We start from the raw sequence: 15,201 nt of genomic DNA, 5'->3' as shown, positions 1-15,201 counted from the left end.
GCATGTTTTTCAACATAATGTTTTGTTTCATAGTAAAATACCTATATAGTTGCTTTTCAAACCCACCTAATTTTTTGGACCACTTACAGTGTTTTTTTTTCATTCAAAATCGGGTCCGGTGATCGGCCCCATTCCCAGCGAAAAAAGTATATATTTTCCCAAATGGGAGCTAAACATTTCAAATTTAATGTTTCAAATTGTATATATATATATATATATATATATATATATATATATATATATATATATATATATTGTTAGATCTTTATATTTGGTTCATCTCCATAAGTTCAACCTTAGTAAATATAATACTGAAAACACGTGTACCTCAAATTAGAAGCATTTTTAGCAAAACCACAATAACATAAATGTCCCAATTTTAGTCAAAACGCCGCGAATTCTCCCAATCCAAAGGAACCCGGCCCCATTCCCAAAATGGTGAAAAAACAACACTGTGACTTATAAATTAACAACATGTTACTTTATGTAATTACAATTTTAATCATCTGTGTCAATGCAGACAATTCATGTATTTACCCTTGTTGTTCACAAGTAAGGGAAAGAAATACGAATTTATTAATGTAATTCAGTCATTATATAAACAAATCAAACACTACACCACACAAAGCTTTTGTTACACAAATATTTATCGACTACATAATTTTTATGCAAAGTACAATTTATAAGCATGAACGTGTGTAGGCATTCATATATAATGCTATTGCAGTGTTATTGCGAGGCAGCAATATCGCAAATTTATTGCACAATTTTCACAAATTTCCACCAAAAATTGAACAAGTTGCGATTAATGGCGTATACATTATTGGGAAGCGAGTCATCAAATCGCTAAATTAAATCGGGGACGATAATTTTTCTCCGTATTGGAACGTATACGCTTTGTTTTCCCAGATGGTGTTGTTATCTGCAAAACAAAATCTGATTGCAAATTCACGTTTATCAACGATATATCCTTGCAGAAAAAAATTCAACATTTAAACACGCTATTGTTAAAGGACGTATGCAGCAGTTTTAATGAACACTTTGTTACATCTAGAATTTGATAATTTTTGGTATTTAGCTAGAACTATCTGTTGTGGATAGAAAATAAAAATAAAAATCACGGGTCACCGATGTTGTTAATTTGCTATTCGCATTAGAACAACAAGCCTAATTCAGCCTAAATCTTTTTACAAATATGGTAATAACACAATCAATTGAGTAAATTAAAGAGAAAAACAACCTCTATTTCTCTCTAAATGAACAGAACAGAACATTAGTTTATTTACGACTTGTACAATAGACAATCCCAGAATCGATTAATTGACCGCCGCCATATTGGCTATCACGTGACCCCGCCGCCATCTTGGTACTAAAGAATTTCACAGATAGCAGCGTTCTACATGGGTGACATGTAGAACGCTGTTATCTGTCAAATTCTTCACGTAATGTTAACGGCCGAATTTGCTGTTTTGTTCATGTCCGCAGTCTAAAGTAAACTTTGTGATATTTATCGTTTATAATTCCGCAGATGTTAATTAGCGAAATTTTTAAAAATGTATGACCATGATATATAATTTCTTAGAAGATCAGTTATCTGCCTTTGATTAAAACATTATTATTTCTTTATAAAAAAAGTATATAGTTCCAGATATACCCATTCAAAAATGTATATGATTCAATACCGATACAGATTTTTTTATTGAATAGTACATATCTTTGTTTTTTTCTAAAGATTTATTATTTCTTTATTAATATTTCTTATTAAAGTATCGTTTGTAAGGTAATGTCAAAGCTCTAGCTGAAATCAAATTTGTGATTTAAACTAAAATTCGTCCAGAAATATTTATAAGCGAAACTCTGTCAGATTTCATGTAGAGGCACACTTTTCTTATTAAAAAGTATATGGTTTTGTCTAAAACTGTTTTGTTTTTTATTAAAATATTTTATTTAAAAATCGCTTCCAAACAAACATGTCTAAGCGGAAAATGATTTTGTGATTTTAAATTAACTATTCCAGGGGATATTCATTAGCGACAATGTGTAAGATGTCAGAACATGGCAGTTTTTTTAATTGAAAAGTGAATGTCTGCTTTTGCTTATAACTTTATTTTTATTTAATCATTTAAATACCATTCTAATCTTCGTATCAAAGTATGTAGCTTGTAGAAACTGTGTTTGTCCTGTTCTTAATATGTACTTAATTGTTTGCTTGCTTAACTTTATTTTCTTAATACAATCTAAATTTACGATAAAAATGCTCGACATGACACATATGTAGTCATACTTAAACTTAGATAGTCCCAATAATGTTTGGTACATTCCGTCAACGCATTAATTTCTTTCTGAAATGTTCACTATACAGTTAAGATTTAAATAAACTATTAAAACACGACGCAGTGTTGTTGTTGTTTTTTTCTCGGCCATTACGGATTGTCAATTTAAATAATTAAATTAAATTATTTAATGGTCAAAACACCATCTGCGATTGAGGAACGAAAGCATTCCCTCAGTACCAAGCTGGCGGCGCGAGGGGCGGTAATCCGGGAGCAATCGATTGCTGGGATAGTACATGCTCATTAAATAAATACATATATTACGAACATAATATAAAGTCACAATGGAAAAATGAAGCACATTCAAATAAACAATTACATAACTATAAGAGGATGAACTGATTTTTAAGTATAAGCAGTTCTATGAGACAGTGTTTAATTAATATAAAGAGCTAGGTTTTTCAGAACATTCTTACAATAAGTATTTAACAATTGAATAAATTTAATACCACTTGGATTAACATTATAGTATCGTCTGATATATTTGTGTCTAATATCATTATATCTAGGACATATAAGTATATAATGATATTCGTCTTCCAAATCATGCATATCATAATATATACAATAACGTTCATTTCTTTCAACTCTATTTACACAACATCTACCAGTATGAATACGCACGGGATGAGAACCCATTCTTATTTTGCTAATAAAGAATCTTAGGTTACTAGGCAATATATCTTAATATGATTCTCACTCAAAATTTACTTTAACATTTGCATACAAAGTTAACACACCATTATTATCCTTGTCGACATGCCAATTGTATAAAAGTACCAATAACTCTCTGTTTAAACACTGGTATAAAACATTCACTATTGACACAAAATGGATCATTCCAAACATAATTAAAACCGTACTGAAATAAAAAATTAACCTAAGTCAACCAATTGCTTTTACCATTATTTCAATCAAATAGGCACATATTATACACTTATTAGACAATAATATTATCCATTTGAAGTAAACGAAACCAATATTTAATTATCTTAACATATCTGACAATAGACAATAGATAACGTGCCAATTCACCATATACAACAGCATTTGAAGTTCTGATATTTACATTTAGTATCCTTTTACAAAATTGTAGTTGAACCCTTTCAATAACGCTAGATTTACCGTGGCCCCACATCTCTGCCGCATAACATATGGCAGATCCAACACAGGAGTCAAAGAATTGACAAAGAAGTTTTTGCTTCACTTTATATTTGTTACAATTAATAAATAAAATATGCAAAGCTTTAAGAGCTTTACCCACTAGTTGTTCTTGGCTCAGTGCACAATTACCAGTATAATTGAAAACTGTTCCTAAATAATTAAAATCATTTACCACTTCCATTGAGGAACCATTATATAAATTATTCTCTGATTGCAACAGTCCTTCCCTTTTTTTCTATCAACCATAACTTTGGTTTTACATTAACAACTAGACTCCGTTCAGTACAATAACTATGTAATAAAGTAAACTTTTGTTAATCTCTTCAGGCGAATTACCAAGAATTACCATATCATCAGCAAATAGCAATAGTATCAAGATAATATTATTCAATTCTAAACCACAATTTATATCTTGTTGTAAAAATAACTCAAAGTCAACTATAAACAGGGAAAATAAAATCGGCGAGATTACCTCCCCTTGACATTAGTCTTAATTATAAGACGTGCAAAGAATAAAGAGATATTTTTTATATTGGCTAAATGCTTTGGAACGTCTTATCGGCGAAGGAACAATTACGTGGTGGAAACTAGAAAGTTTAAATGTTCATCAATTTGCGTAAAATTGCAAAATAACATTACCAACTCATAAAGGTTTAGTTCAGAAGTCCATTTTTACCTCAAATATTGTCGAATTGCAGTTTAAAAGCATAAATTCTTCAGTTAATCTTCCGCTGAAATCGCAATACAATCACTGACCTCACGCCATGTAATGAAACAGATTTAAATATCAACCAATCAGAAGAATGCATTACGGTGTAACGTGTACGCGTAAATTTTATTTAGCATGAGCTTTTAACACCGACTTTAACCTAAGTAGATCTAGTATGCTCATCTTTGTCGATTTAATGAGCATATGTTCAAAAGAGATATGGTGCAGTTTCTATTCACTCTTCTTAGTTTCTGCAACATATAATGCATGTGTTTTTCACAGCTCTGTCTGTGTTGTAATATGTACTTACATTCTACGTTTCATAGGACGGTATACTGTACGATCTGTATCGCTATTATTTATGTAGATAGTATATGCTGTTTATTTCAGAACTTGCACATTGTTAATTGTCACTTGAGAAGAAAACAATGCTCAATTAATCCAGAAAAGTATAATAACATCGCTTTACTATATAATGCTCTGCGCTCACAACAGAAGAACGCAAACTGTTTTTTCCGCCGTTAATTCTTCACATTCTTCCCATTTTAACCACATGCTTTACATCGAGGCTGCGTTATCGATAAATATCTACACAATGAGCGAATCGAGAGATATTGAAAATTTGAATAGGTGTTACGGAACATTATCAAGCAATGAATTATCTACACATGTATGTAAATATAATTGCAATCCGTTGATATTAACTCTGATATCGGGGCTTGAATGTTGCGCACAACATACTTGCGCAACAATATAGACAACGAAGGAAAACTTTCCACCATTGTTTTGGTCTTTCCCCCATTGTACGCTCCAAATATTACCAATATAAAAAGTGGCTTATTATTTGAGAGCGTAAACAATTTGGACTACCCTTGACGTAAGCCTACAGCATATTCGAAACAATAATGATTACATAGCTTAATGCATGATTTAACTTTATTTTACATGTCATTAACAATGCGCAATAGTTTACCTCCTATACCTTTTTTATATAATTTAAGCCACATGCCATTTCTGTAAGTGCTATCGAAGGCTTTTTAAAATCCACAAGTGCACAATACAAACGTTTATTGTCATCAATATATGTCAGTACTATAAACAAAACAAATAAAGCATCAATAGCAAATTTTCCTTTTCTAAACCAAATTGAGCAGCAGATAAAGTACAATTTCCTCACGATAGGAATTAATTCGTTTTTTTAATATAGTGAATAGTTTTGATAAGCCACTTACTATAGTTATACCACGATAGTTGTTAACATGATTTTTATGTACCTTTTTATGCAGAGATTTAATAAAACCCTCACATCAATTACTTGGAAAGAATCCGCTTTCACATATTTATTAAATATTTTACATTAGTGATTTATCAATCGATTCAATAAAATACTCATTTAGCAAAAAATCATTCCCATAGGCTTTCCCTCGCTTCAATGCTTTTACAGCTTCTACAATTTCATTAACAGATATTGGCTTAACCAAAAGATCATCAACATCATCACAACAATCAAAATCATGAGTTGAGGCAAAATCCTCAGACTCGGTATTACCATTTCGAAATATATCGTTTCCAAGTTCGGAAAAGTATTATTTTTTTTAAGAGTCTCAAGACAATTTATGATTAACAACATTTCTGCTTTTAAAATATTTCCCAAACTCTTTTCGTTTAGGCAATCTTAAATTTTCAATTTCTTTAGTTTGTTGTAATTTATAACATTTTCGCTTTTTCTTAACTATAGGCTTATATCTTTCATAATTGCTCTTTATGTGCAGATGATTTATAACGGTTGATATTACGCAATGCATCAATTCACAACTGCATTGTGCGTTTACAAGCAAGGTCAAACCATGGCTTATCATCTACATTTTTGGTTTGTTTAAACGAGACATTTTTAGTCATTGTTACATCTTTACGAAATAAAGGATCTGTAAAATCATGTATAATTGATGTAAACTTAGTCAACATATTATGTATTGCTGATCTGTTATTCAAATCTTCGTTACCTGTTGCATTATCCAAAACAGGTAGTTCTGTAATTAGACAATATCTGAAATTATTTGTTAGTTCTTCTGACCATTTATGAATAACAAAGCTTTCGCTTTCCTCTATAAAATTTTCAATAACAGTGTAACAATTTAAACTGAAAGAAATAGGGCAGTGATCACTCCACACATACAACTCATGAACCATAAAGTCGCTCAGCTTTGTTAAATGACAAGGTTTAGTTTATGAATAATCTATAACGGACGACCCTAGCCTCGAGTAAAAAGGTGTTATTACCAATCATATGATTGCGATATAAACGACCGTTAGCTTTGCGAACGCCCGTGCTTATACACAAATCCAGTAAACGATAACCGAACGCGTTACAAGTTTTATCCAGTGAGGCCCGGGTTACGGGTTCGTCTGGTAAATAATAATCTATATCAAGCTCAACATTGTGTGTATTATATACAAAATAATCATTTCTAATGCCAACATGACAGTTTTAATCCCCTACTAGATAAACATCCCCAACATTGTCAAAGTCAAAAATATCACTTTGAATAATATCAAAAAGATTGACAATGCAAACGGTGTAAGCAGGAGATTCATCACACCCTAGGTATATACTACCAATATAAACATATGTTTCAAATTAAAAAAAAGTTCTTATCTAATTGTAACCGTAATATAGTGTCATGATGAGCTCGTATAATTTGTATACCATAGTTCAATGCTTCATGGTAATAAAGTGCAATTCCACCGCTAGCTCTCCTAGCATTTCGATGATGAGACTTTCTGTAAAAGTTAAAAGATTCGTACCCATATATTTCGATATAACTATTTGCATTTCTCCAAGGTTCATACAAAAACACAATATTTTATATAGCAAGAATAGAAAACAAGTCATCACAACTTTTCTTATCCTCAGAATGCAAGTAATACGGAGTGTCTTTAAGTGCACTAGCAGACCTCCTAACTAGTTCACGCTCCTTGCAAAGGTTTACTTTGGCCACAACAGGACGAATCTTATAAGGATTCTTATCACCCATTCTATGAATTCGTTCAAATTTCATTTCTGTAACTAAGTCATTGGCCATTTTTTACTTGCTGACTAAGAATTAACGCAATACAAATTCCACATTTTCGTCCTCCCCTGGCAGGTCCTCCTCAATATTGCCGAACACTAGATTGTTACGCATGGATTAGGATTGTACGTATAGTAGTTCATCGCTCATTGGCTTGTTTTTAATTTCCATTCCTGCACTTTAGAGGTCTCTCTGCCAAAGTTAAAGACTGCACCTTCTACTTTTCATCTATAGCAGCCAACATATTGCTAGTTTTAATTTAATTTTCTCATCGTGAACAGATTCCATAATTTTGACATTTCCTTTTCAAATTTGTCAACCTTGCAATACTGCTCCAGCAGCTGGAGTTTCACTTCTTTATATTGACCTCTAGAGTTTTAAATGACCCCAATTTTTCTTCAACTTTAACCAAACGATTATCTATTTTCACCAATAATTTCATTAGGTCTGCATTTGTAGGGGCAATTGTAGGGGCTACGTCCGCTGCTTCCTTCATTTTTTACAGAAATAAAATCGCTCAAAGGTAGCTGAAACTTCTGGATCCTCATTGAAAAGACTATTCAAGCTCAAAATTTTACAACCATCGGTGACATCAAATAATAACAGAATTAGTTTCTTTGAAGAAACTACCTACAGTTATATGCTCAGGTGTACGTGTACAAACGTCCTGATTTGCTTTCAAGATCGTTATTCAATGAACTGTCACTGGCTTTTCTTTTTTATCGGAATCTACACTCGCCACCAAATAACCGGTTTTCACAAGGTTAGGAAGTGTTATACTGATTCAATTTGACTGCAAATTCATTTTAAAAACAACATCAATCGAATGATTAATGTGTTTAATTAGTTTTTAACAACAACAAAAACAACAGAATTTCATATATGAAAATAAATAAAATACACACAATTTTTTTTAATTTGTAAGTGCCTTCCTTTATCTAGATTTTGTGCAAATTTAACCAAATGGTTTATAAGTAATAACTTAATAAAAATATGAAAAGAAAAACACAGGTCATCGTGGTCGTTTGTTCACGACTGCAGTGTTAGTGCATGAAGTCAGGTCAAAACACATACTAGTAAATGTATTGCCATATTTCAATGAAAAAGAAGATTTAAATGTTAATATGAAATCACTTATTACGTTTAGCAAGATCAGAAAAAGTAGGTTAATAGAGCATGCAACTGAACATAAGATGTATACCGTACATTTAAAGGGTCATATCGGCGATATTAATTGTTATTTTTGACATGGCTTTACCAATATAGTTCGGTATGCCAAAGCAAAAGAAGATTTAAATTTAAATGAAAACACAAATTATGTGTAGCAAACTCAGTAACATTATGATTATATTCCACCCCCCCACCTCCCAAATTTATTTTATAGAATATACATTAAAATAGACATATTAACGTTATTTAATTGTAATTCTTGGCATGACTTGGTCTATGAATTGTCGTATGCCAATTCAAATTAAGATTCAAATTTACATTTAAATAAAAACACAAATAATTAGTAATATATATCGAGATCATTTAAGTTGCATGTGAAAAGAGATATTGCTAAAGGCGATAATGTCGTATATGTTAGCCACTCATTCGCGTCCTATATGAATGTCGTTATCTCTAATGAGTTTTAGAAAGTATAATAATCTAAAGTCTTAGACTGTATGTAATGTAATCAAACTGACATAAACTTGTATTATTTTTTTTTAATTTACACAAATGACTCACATTTTCTAAAGCATATTTATGCATTTGAAGGACGTGCGCGATTGTTTACATTATACTTAGTTCACATAGAATATGTTTAACAATTTGCGGGTTAAAACCATCTTATGCTGAAACAAAATATGAAATAGAAATCGTGAGTGACTGGTGTGATTGGTGTGACTGGTGTTGTTATTTTGTTTATAATTAAATGGTGTTTCCAATTCCATCATACGGGCCTTATCAAGTTCCCATATGTTACATATGCTACAAATGGTTGCATGTCGCGTCTTAAGAAGTTCAACGTGTCACAAACATAGAAAGAAACATTTAACAATTTCAATTTTTCTTTAAATTAATTGCTTACCAAAAATAAACAAAATGTTCTTTTCTATTCAAATTGGTCCGAGAGAAAACAATTATGTAAACAAAACTCCATTTTATTCGCAAATATGCACGTGCGGTAAGATGCAACCCACCGCACATGGTCAAGACGTCGTGGATATATTATTTTAATTCATCAGGTATTCTATGAAGTAAATGATCTCAAAAAACACTTCATGGAAGTTGGTGTATTAAGCCGTTGACTTATCACAGTGTTCCGATTTATTTTTTAAGAATAACATTAAATGTATACATGTACAAAGGTTTTGATTATAATTTATATGTTATCAAATAACATTTGATGATTCAAACCAATTTGCTTAATTCTAAGAAAACTATCCGTTTAAAACAAGTATTACTTTTTATATTTTTTTCTAGTTAAGGGTGCATCGACTTTGTTTCCTTAACTAGACTAATGCTCGCCGTTACAATCACGCGATAAAAAGGTTTGTGTGGTCTTAGGCATGATGATATCAGTTTTCATTGCTTCATAATTCTTTATTTTTTTATATTATTCCCTTATTTGACATGCATCCCGTCTTTAAACGACTATCCGAAAAAGAATACACTTATTACGCAACCGGTGTTAGAGTAAAATCTAATTTGCGTGCAACTAAACTGCTGCGTACCGTCTTAAGGATCGAAATATGTTGGTCGCATGCTGTCTGCATTAATACAATTGGTTACGATTTAGGGAATAATTTGAGAGAAACTAGAAAAGTGACAGTGCCACAACTTTAATGAAAACACAAATTGGTTAGTGCTAAAAATAAATTTGCCCTTGCTGTTCGTTTATATTATAAAAAATTGGGACTATGTTGGAATTTCTTTGAGAGAAACTAAAATGGACAATGTCAAACATTTTATGAAAAGAAACTAAACAAGCATTTCCTAAACTTTTAATTTAATGTTGTACTAAAGGATTTTAGTTAGCATTTGTTTGATAGTATTATTGGCGTCGCACTGAAGTGCGGCGACTAGTATGAAATACGTTTTTTTTCGCTTATGGGAGAAGTTATTTTACGGATCAATGTATATATTTTTGTTGTTAGTATATCTTGCATAGTGGTGATTTTGTGTGTAAATTAGTGTAAATAAGCACTGCATTTGTGCCTATTACATTTACTACAACATTTATTGCCAATGATGCAAAGCTAATTCTTTTAATTAATAACTGATCACAGGGACTGGGCAATAATAAAATATCACAGGGACCGGGCATATACGCGAACCGGTGAACCTTTCTGGTTTTGTATAAAAACAAAACATAATCAAAATATATTTATTTTGTGGTTTTTCTAACAATAGCGCAGACTTTTGCGGTTCGAGTTTTGGTTAACGCGTATTTTCTTCAATTTTACAAGACGACATCGATTACACTGTTTATTGCTTTATTGATAACCGTTACACTACAGTCACTTATTATTATCTTAGTTAGAAGGTGATTTTTCAAGCGGTTCCGTAGTGTAATGGTTACACGCTGGCTTCACCTGTGAGAGGCCCAAGGTTCGAGCCCCAGTAGAATCAAAATATTTTATTTGTGTTCTATGTTAACTTTTTGTTTTGATGTAGACATTTTAGTTTAAATAAATATGCTGTTTTATTGTTACCATTTTTTGTTTTTATTATGCCCATGATTTATATGTGTGAGAGGATGGGGGGGTCGTAAACACATTAAAACTTGTACAGTGTTTTCATATCAATGAATACTCAATACCTATCGTAAATGAGCAACGTAAGAATAAGTTCAGAATCGTCTCCCCTTGAAGTTGAGAAAAATATGAAATAACGCTTACAAGATGAAGCAGATTTTTTAAAACCTACTCAGTTCTGTTCCATTAATGAAAACTGCACACGGATGCCAGTAAAAAAAGGAAACCAATGTATAAAAATGAATTATAAAATATTTGGGGGATTACAACACAAAATCATAGATAATGGTTATTTGGGAGTTATAACACAACATCATAGATAATTCTTATTTGGGGGTTATAACACAAAATCATAAATAATGGTTATACCAATTTGTTTTTCCATTTTGTTTAAAATAATCGGCCAACATATTAATATTTACAGGAGAAAAAAAATCGTTCCATGTAACTTCATTAAGTGCCTTTTACACTGAAATTCCCGACGCCTTTTGATGCTTTGCATCAATACTTATCTTGTATAATATGTTGTATGCTTTGTCTTTTTTTTGTTATACAAAAGAAGCAGCATCCTGTGAGGGATTTGTCCCACCTTTTTGATACCTCGTCAGAACATTTCAAATATCTCGAGTTTTTCATGGATGAATGATAGTGGCATGCTTTTTTATTTTTTTAATCCGTGATTTTCCGCGCTGACAATACTACGTTTAAGAGCATATTTTGAGCAGTTTAGTGTTCGTGTTTTTTTTTTATTTCATTTTTTCTTTACATCTAGAACGGCGTCAATTTGGATTTATAACATTTCAATTCGTATTTGGCGAACTCATTCAGAAAATCTGTTCAGTCGAATCTTCTTTTACTCACCCACGTTTTTTCCGTGTTAATTGGGTTTTCTATTATTTGTTTGTTTTTCTCTTTGAGGAAGAGTTTAGATGTTTATGTCCGCCGAATCAAGAAAGCATTCTTACGAGATTCTCATACAATATTGTAAGGTTAATTAATCAATGGTTATACATCATTTTCAGATATTTTTAATCGTCTCAAATCTTGTCACACCCGGGTAAAAATGATTTATTTGTCTAAATGATATAAAATTCGTATAACCACTGCAACCCAGTTATTTTGCATTTAATTGATAAATTAGCCGTTCGCGGTAATTAAGAAAACGATTAATTGTGTCATCTGTACCAAAGGGCAAATATTGTGCAACGTTTGCATTTAGTTCAATTAGATTAACGTTGGTTATGCTCTAACACATTGAAAGCGAATAACAACACGTGATTTCCACAACCGTAATTCCTAGGTAGGGATAGTTTGCAGAAAATAACGCACTCACGTAAAATAAATGCTCAGACAAAAGTGAGCAAAATGTTAAAGTGAAGATTAATTGTTGCAAAAAACACACAAAAATAATCGCTAGTTATGTTCTTATTGTTTCATATGGTTAATATTTAGCACTAGTTTTGTAAGATACTTGGATATAATTTGGGTTTATAAATTGGCCAGTAATCGCCCAGCGTGTTTACAATAATTATGTAGAAACTAGTTTGCACAACATTGCATACATGCATGCATGGCATTAAGACATTGCTACAACTACATCAGGCTATTTTTATAGAACGTACATATATTTGTCATGTCTTAATAGGCGCGAGAAATTGGCAGAACGGTCCGTCATTCATCTCAGTGTAAAGTCACAGACACAGATCTCCAAGACATTTTCATAACAATGACAAGCTTGCTGACAGACCCAGTTTGTCTAACAAATGACGTCGCTGCACAGGAGGCTGTGAAGAAACTAGCAGAGGTATAAGGGTATTCAGTGAGAAACCTTTTAGTTGTGCACGTTTCCATCTGGTGTGTAAATGAGCGCATGTATTATTTGTACTATGAAGTACAGGATGTCTCAAATATTAAAATAAAATATATAATCATATAATGGGGGAATTGCCGTAAAACGGCGCCAAGCCCTAATCCACGGGGTTGAACATGAATATCTGCGGTGATGAACAATTTAGGGTCGATTGAACACTGCAGGCGGTTTTTCACCTCATGTTCATCACCGCAGCTCCGAATGGACTGACAAACTATTGTTACTATAGCAATATTATGTTGCCAGTCTTCAACATATGATTGCACCTAGCTGTAAACGTTAATGAACATTGTTTCAATGGTTTAAATTATGTTTGTATGTTCGTGCGTAAACACGTCTCATATACTTCTCAAAAACATTTCGGTCTGCCATGCTTTGGTGAATAAACTAATATAATATATATGTCAATAATATATTCAATTCGCATCAGCAATTCAAATCAAGATAAAACGTCACTCACGTATTTTTTTACATAAAAATAGCCACAGTTTTCGGATTAAGTACATTACAAAAAGAGACGAATTCACAATGTTAATTGCACACGGTAACTATTTTCGGTCGATCAGGATGATTGTTCCTCTTTATTTAAAGTAAACTCGTTTTTAGGCTCTCGATTAAATGGTCTACGGTGATTTGTATTTTGAACAGATCTTTGATCAGACATTCAGAATCTTCGCTTAACTGAGAATACATGTATAAGGCAATTGCAACATATTAATATATATATATATATATATATATATATATATTAATACTTCGTAAAACAGTTGTACATACTCGTTTGATTTCACAATTGTTGAATGGTTAATACCTGCTTTTTGCCTTTTACACATATATGTTCCTCAATACAGCTGGAAAAGGACGTATTAAAGATAACCACGGAGGAAATGATTCATTTACTAGAGGCGGCTCAAGATACACTAAAGAAAGCTGAAAATATTGCTGATCAATCTTTGGATGAGATGCAGATTCATCTTGAAAAGTGTAGAAAGGAGCTTAATTCACACACGGACAAATGTAAACAGACACTCGATGACCACACTGCCAAGTGTACAAATGCTATAGATGAACATATTAGCAAGACTGCGGAATCGACCTTTGAGCAATCTTGTGAAGGTATGTCTGCCTTTTTACGAAATTTTAGTTGCCTATGTGTATATATGTATATGTATATATAATGCACATTTTTATTAACATTTCAACACATACGTAATAACAATCCTTCACATGTGTTCATTTTTATTAATTTCAAAATGTGTAACCTGTAAGTATACCGGGGGCCCCAAAAGTATCATTTGAAAATCGGTGTACGGTGAAGCATACTTCAAAGTACCCGGTGTACGTGGAAATAGTACCCGTGGAGAACTTGGCCCATTCAGCGTTGGTAATGGGGCCATGCATCGTTGAGATTGACCGTATTGTCTAAAGAGAAATTCAGTATCAATTTGAAGTTAATCGGTGTGAAGAAGTTAATGAAAAATAACATTAAAAAAAATAGTCCAAATATCTGTCTCGGCCCCAGCCCAACCCCAATTGGCCACTATCAAGGTAAAGGTCACATGGGTAAAACAGTGTATGCGCATGGAAAGGTGTTGTCCAAATACACATGCATACCAAATATGAAAGCAATATCTGAAGGGACATAGAAGTTATGAGCCTTTTTCGAAAAGTGTGACGCCGCAGAGGCCGCGAACGCCGAGCAAGTAAGGCCTATATGTCCCCTGACCATAGTAAGGCGACGCAAATACTATGAATCCTTATGGTATCAATGATCTACTGCTTAATGACATATAGAACATAAGCATACTTTACATATACATTTGATGTTTGCAATATACTATATATTATATATTATTATGTTTTTTTAATTATATTATTACTCATAAGCTGTTTTTTAACACTGATCCAGCTTTGTAATGTGTAATATATTGTGTAACCTCTATATTTTTATATTGTTACAACTGAAGGAACGAAACATGTTAAGTGTTTAAGAAAAAAAAACAAAAAACAAAAGTAACGTGTTTGTACGGTATATTGCATTTAATTATTGGACATTTGATTACAAAGTCTATCAGGCTACCACTTGGCCATCAGGCTTTAACCCTTAAAAGCATAATTTAAAAGCTATGTTAACAGAAAAGATGCACTACATTCAATTTTAGGGCCTTACATTAAAACGACCTACGTAAAGTGCAGTTTTTATTGCGTTTTTATTGCTTTTAATGTATGTGAGAATGTCTGGCACACATTAAAAGTTGAATATGCCCTTCTTTGAAAATGTGTAACGGGACATAAGAAAAAAGCCTCTCAT

At 32.2% G+C, this 15,201-nt stretch overlaps 1 protein-coding gene across 2 annotated transcripts in view; it reads left to right on the top strand.

Annotated features, from left to right (window-relative positions):
- The window catches only part of LOC127841013 (uncharacterized), a 64,784-nt gene that overhangs the window by 45,755 nt on the left and 3,828 nt on the right, over positions 1–15,201 (top strand). For both annotated transcript variants that reach the window (XM_052369504.1, XM_052369505.1), the window contains exons 3-4: positions 12,666–12,824; positions 13,742–14,006. In XM_052369504.1, coding sequence (XP_052225464.1) covers positions 12,666–12,824; positions 13,742–14,006 — 424 coding nt within the window. The remainder of the gene's footprint in view (positions 1–12,665; positions 12,825–13,741; positions 14,007–15,201) is intronic.

The sequence above is a fragment of the Dreissena polymorpha genome, chromosome 8, assembly GCF_020536995.1.
Source record: "Dreissena polymorpha isolate Duluth1 chromosome 8, UMN_Dpol_1.0, whole genome shotgun sequence".
Classification (NCBI taxonomy): Eukaryota; Metazoa; Mollusca; class Bivalvia; order Myida; family Dreissenidae; genus Dreissena; species Dreissena polymorpha.
This window is presented reverse-complemented; position numbering and strand designations above follow the sequence as displayed.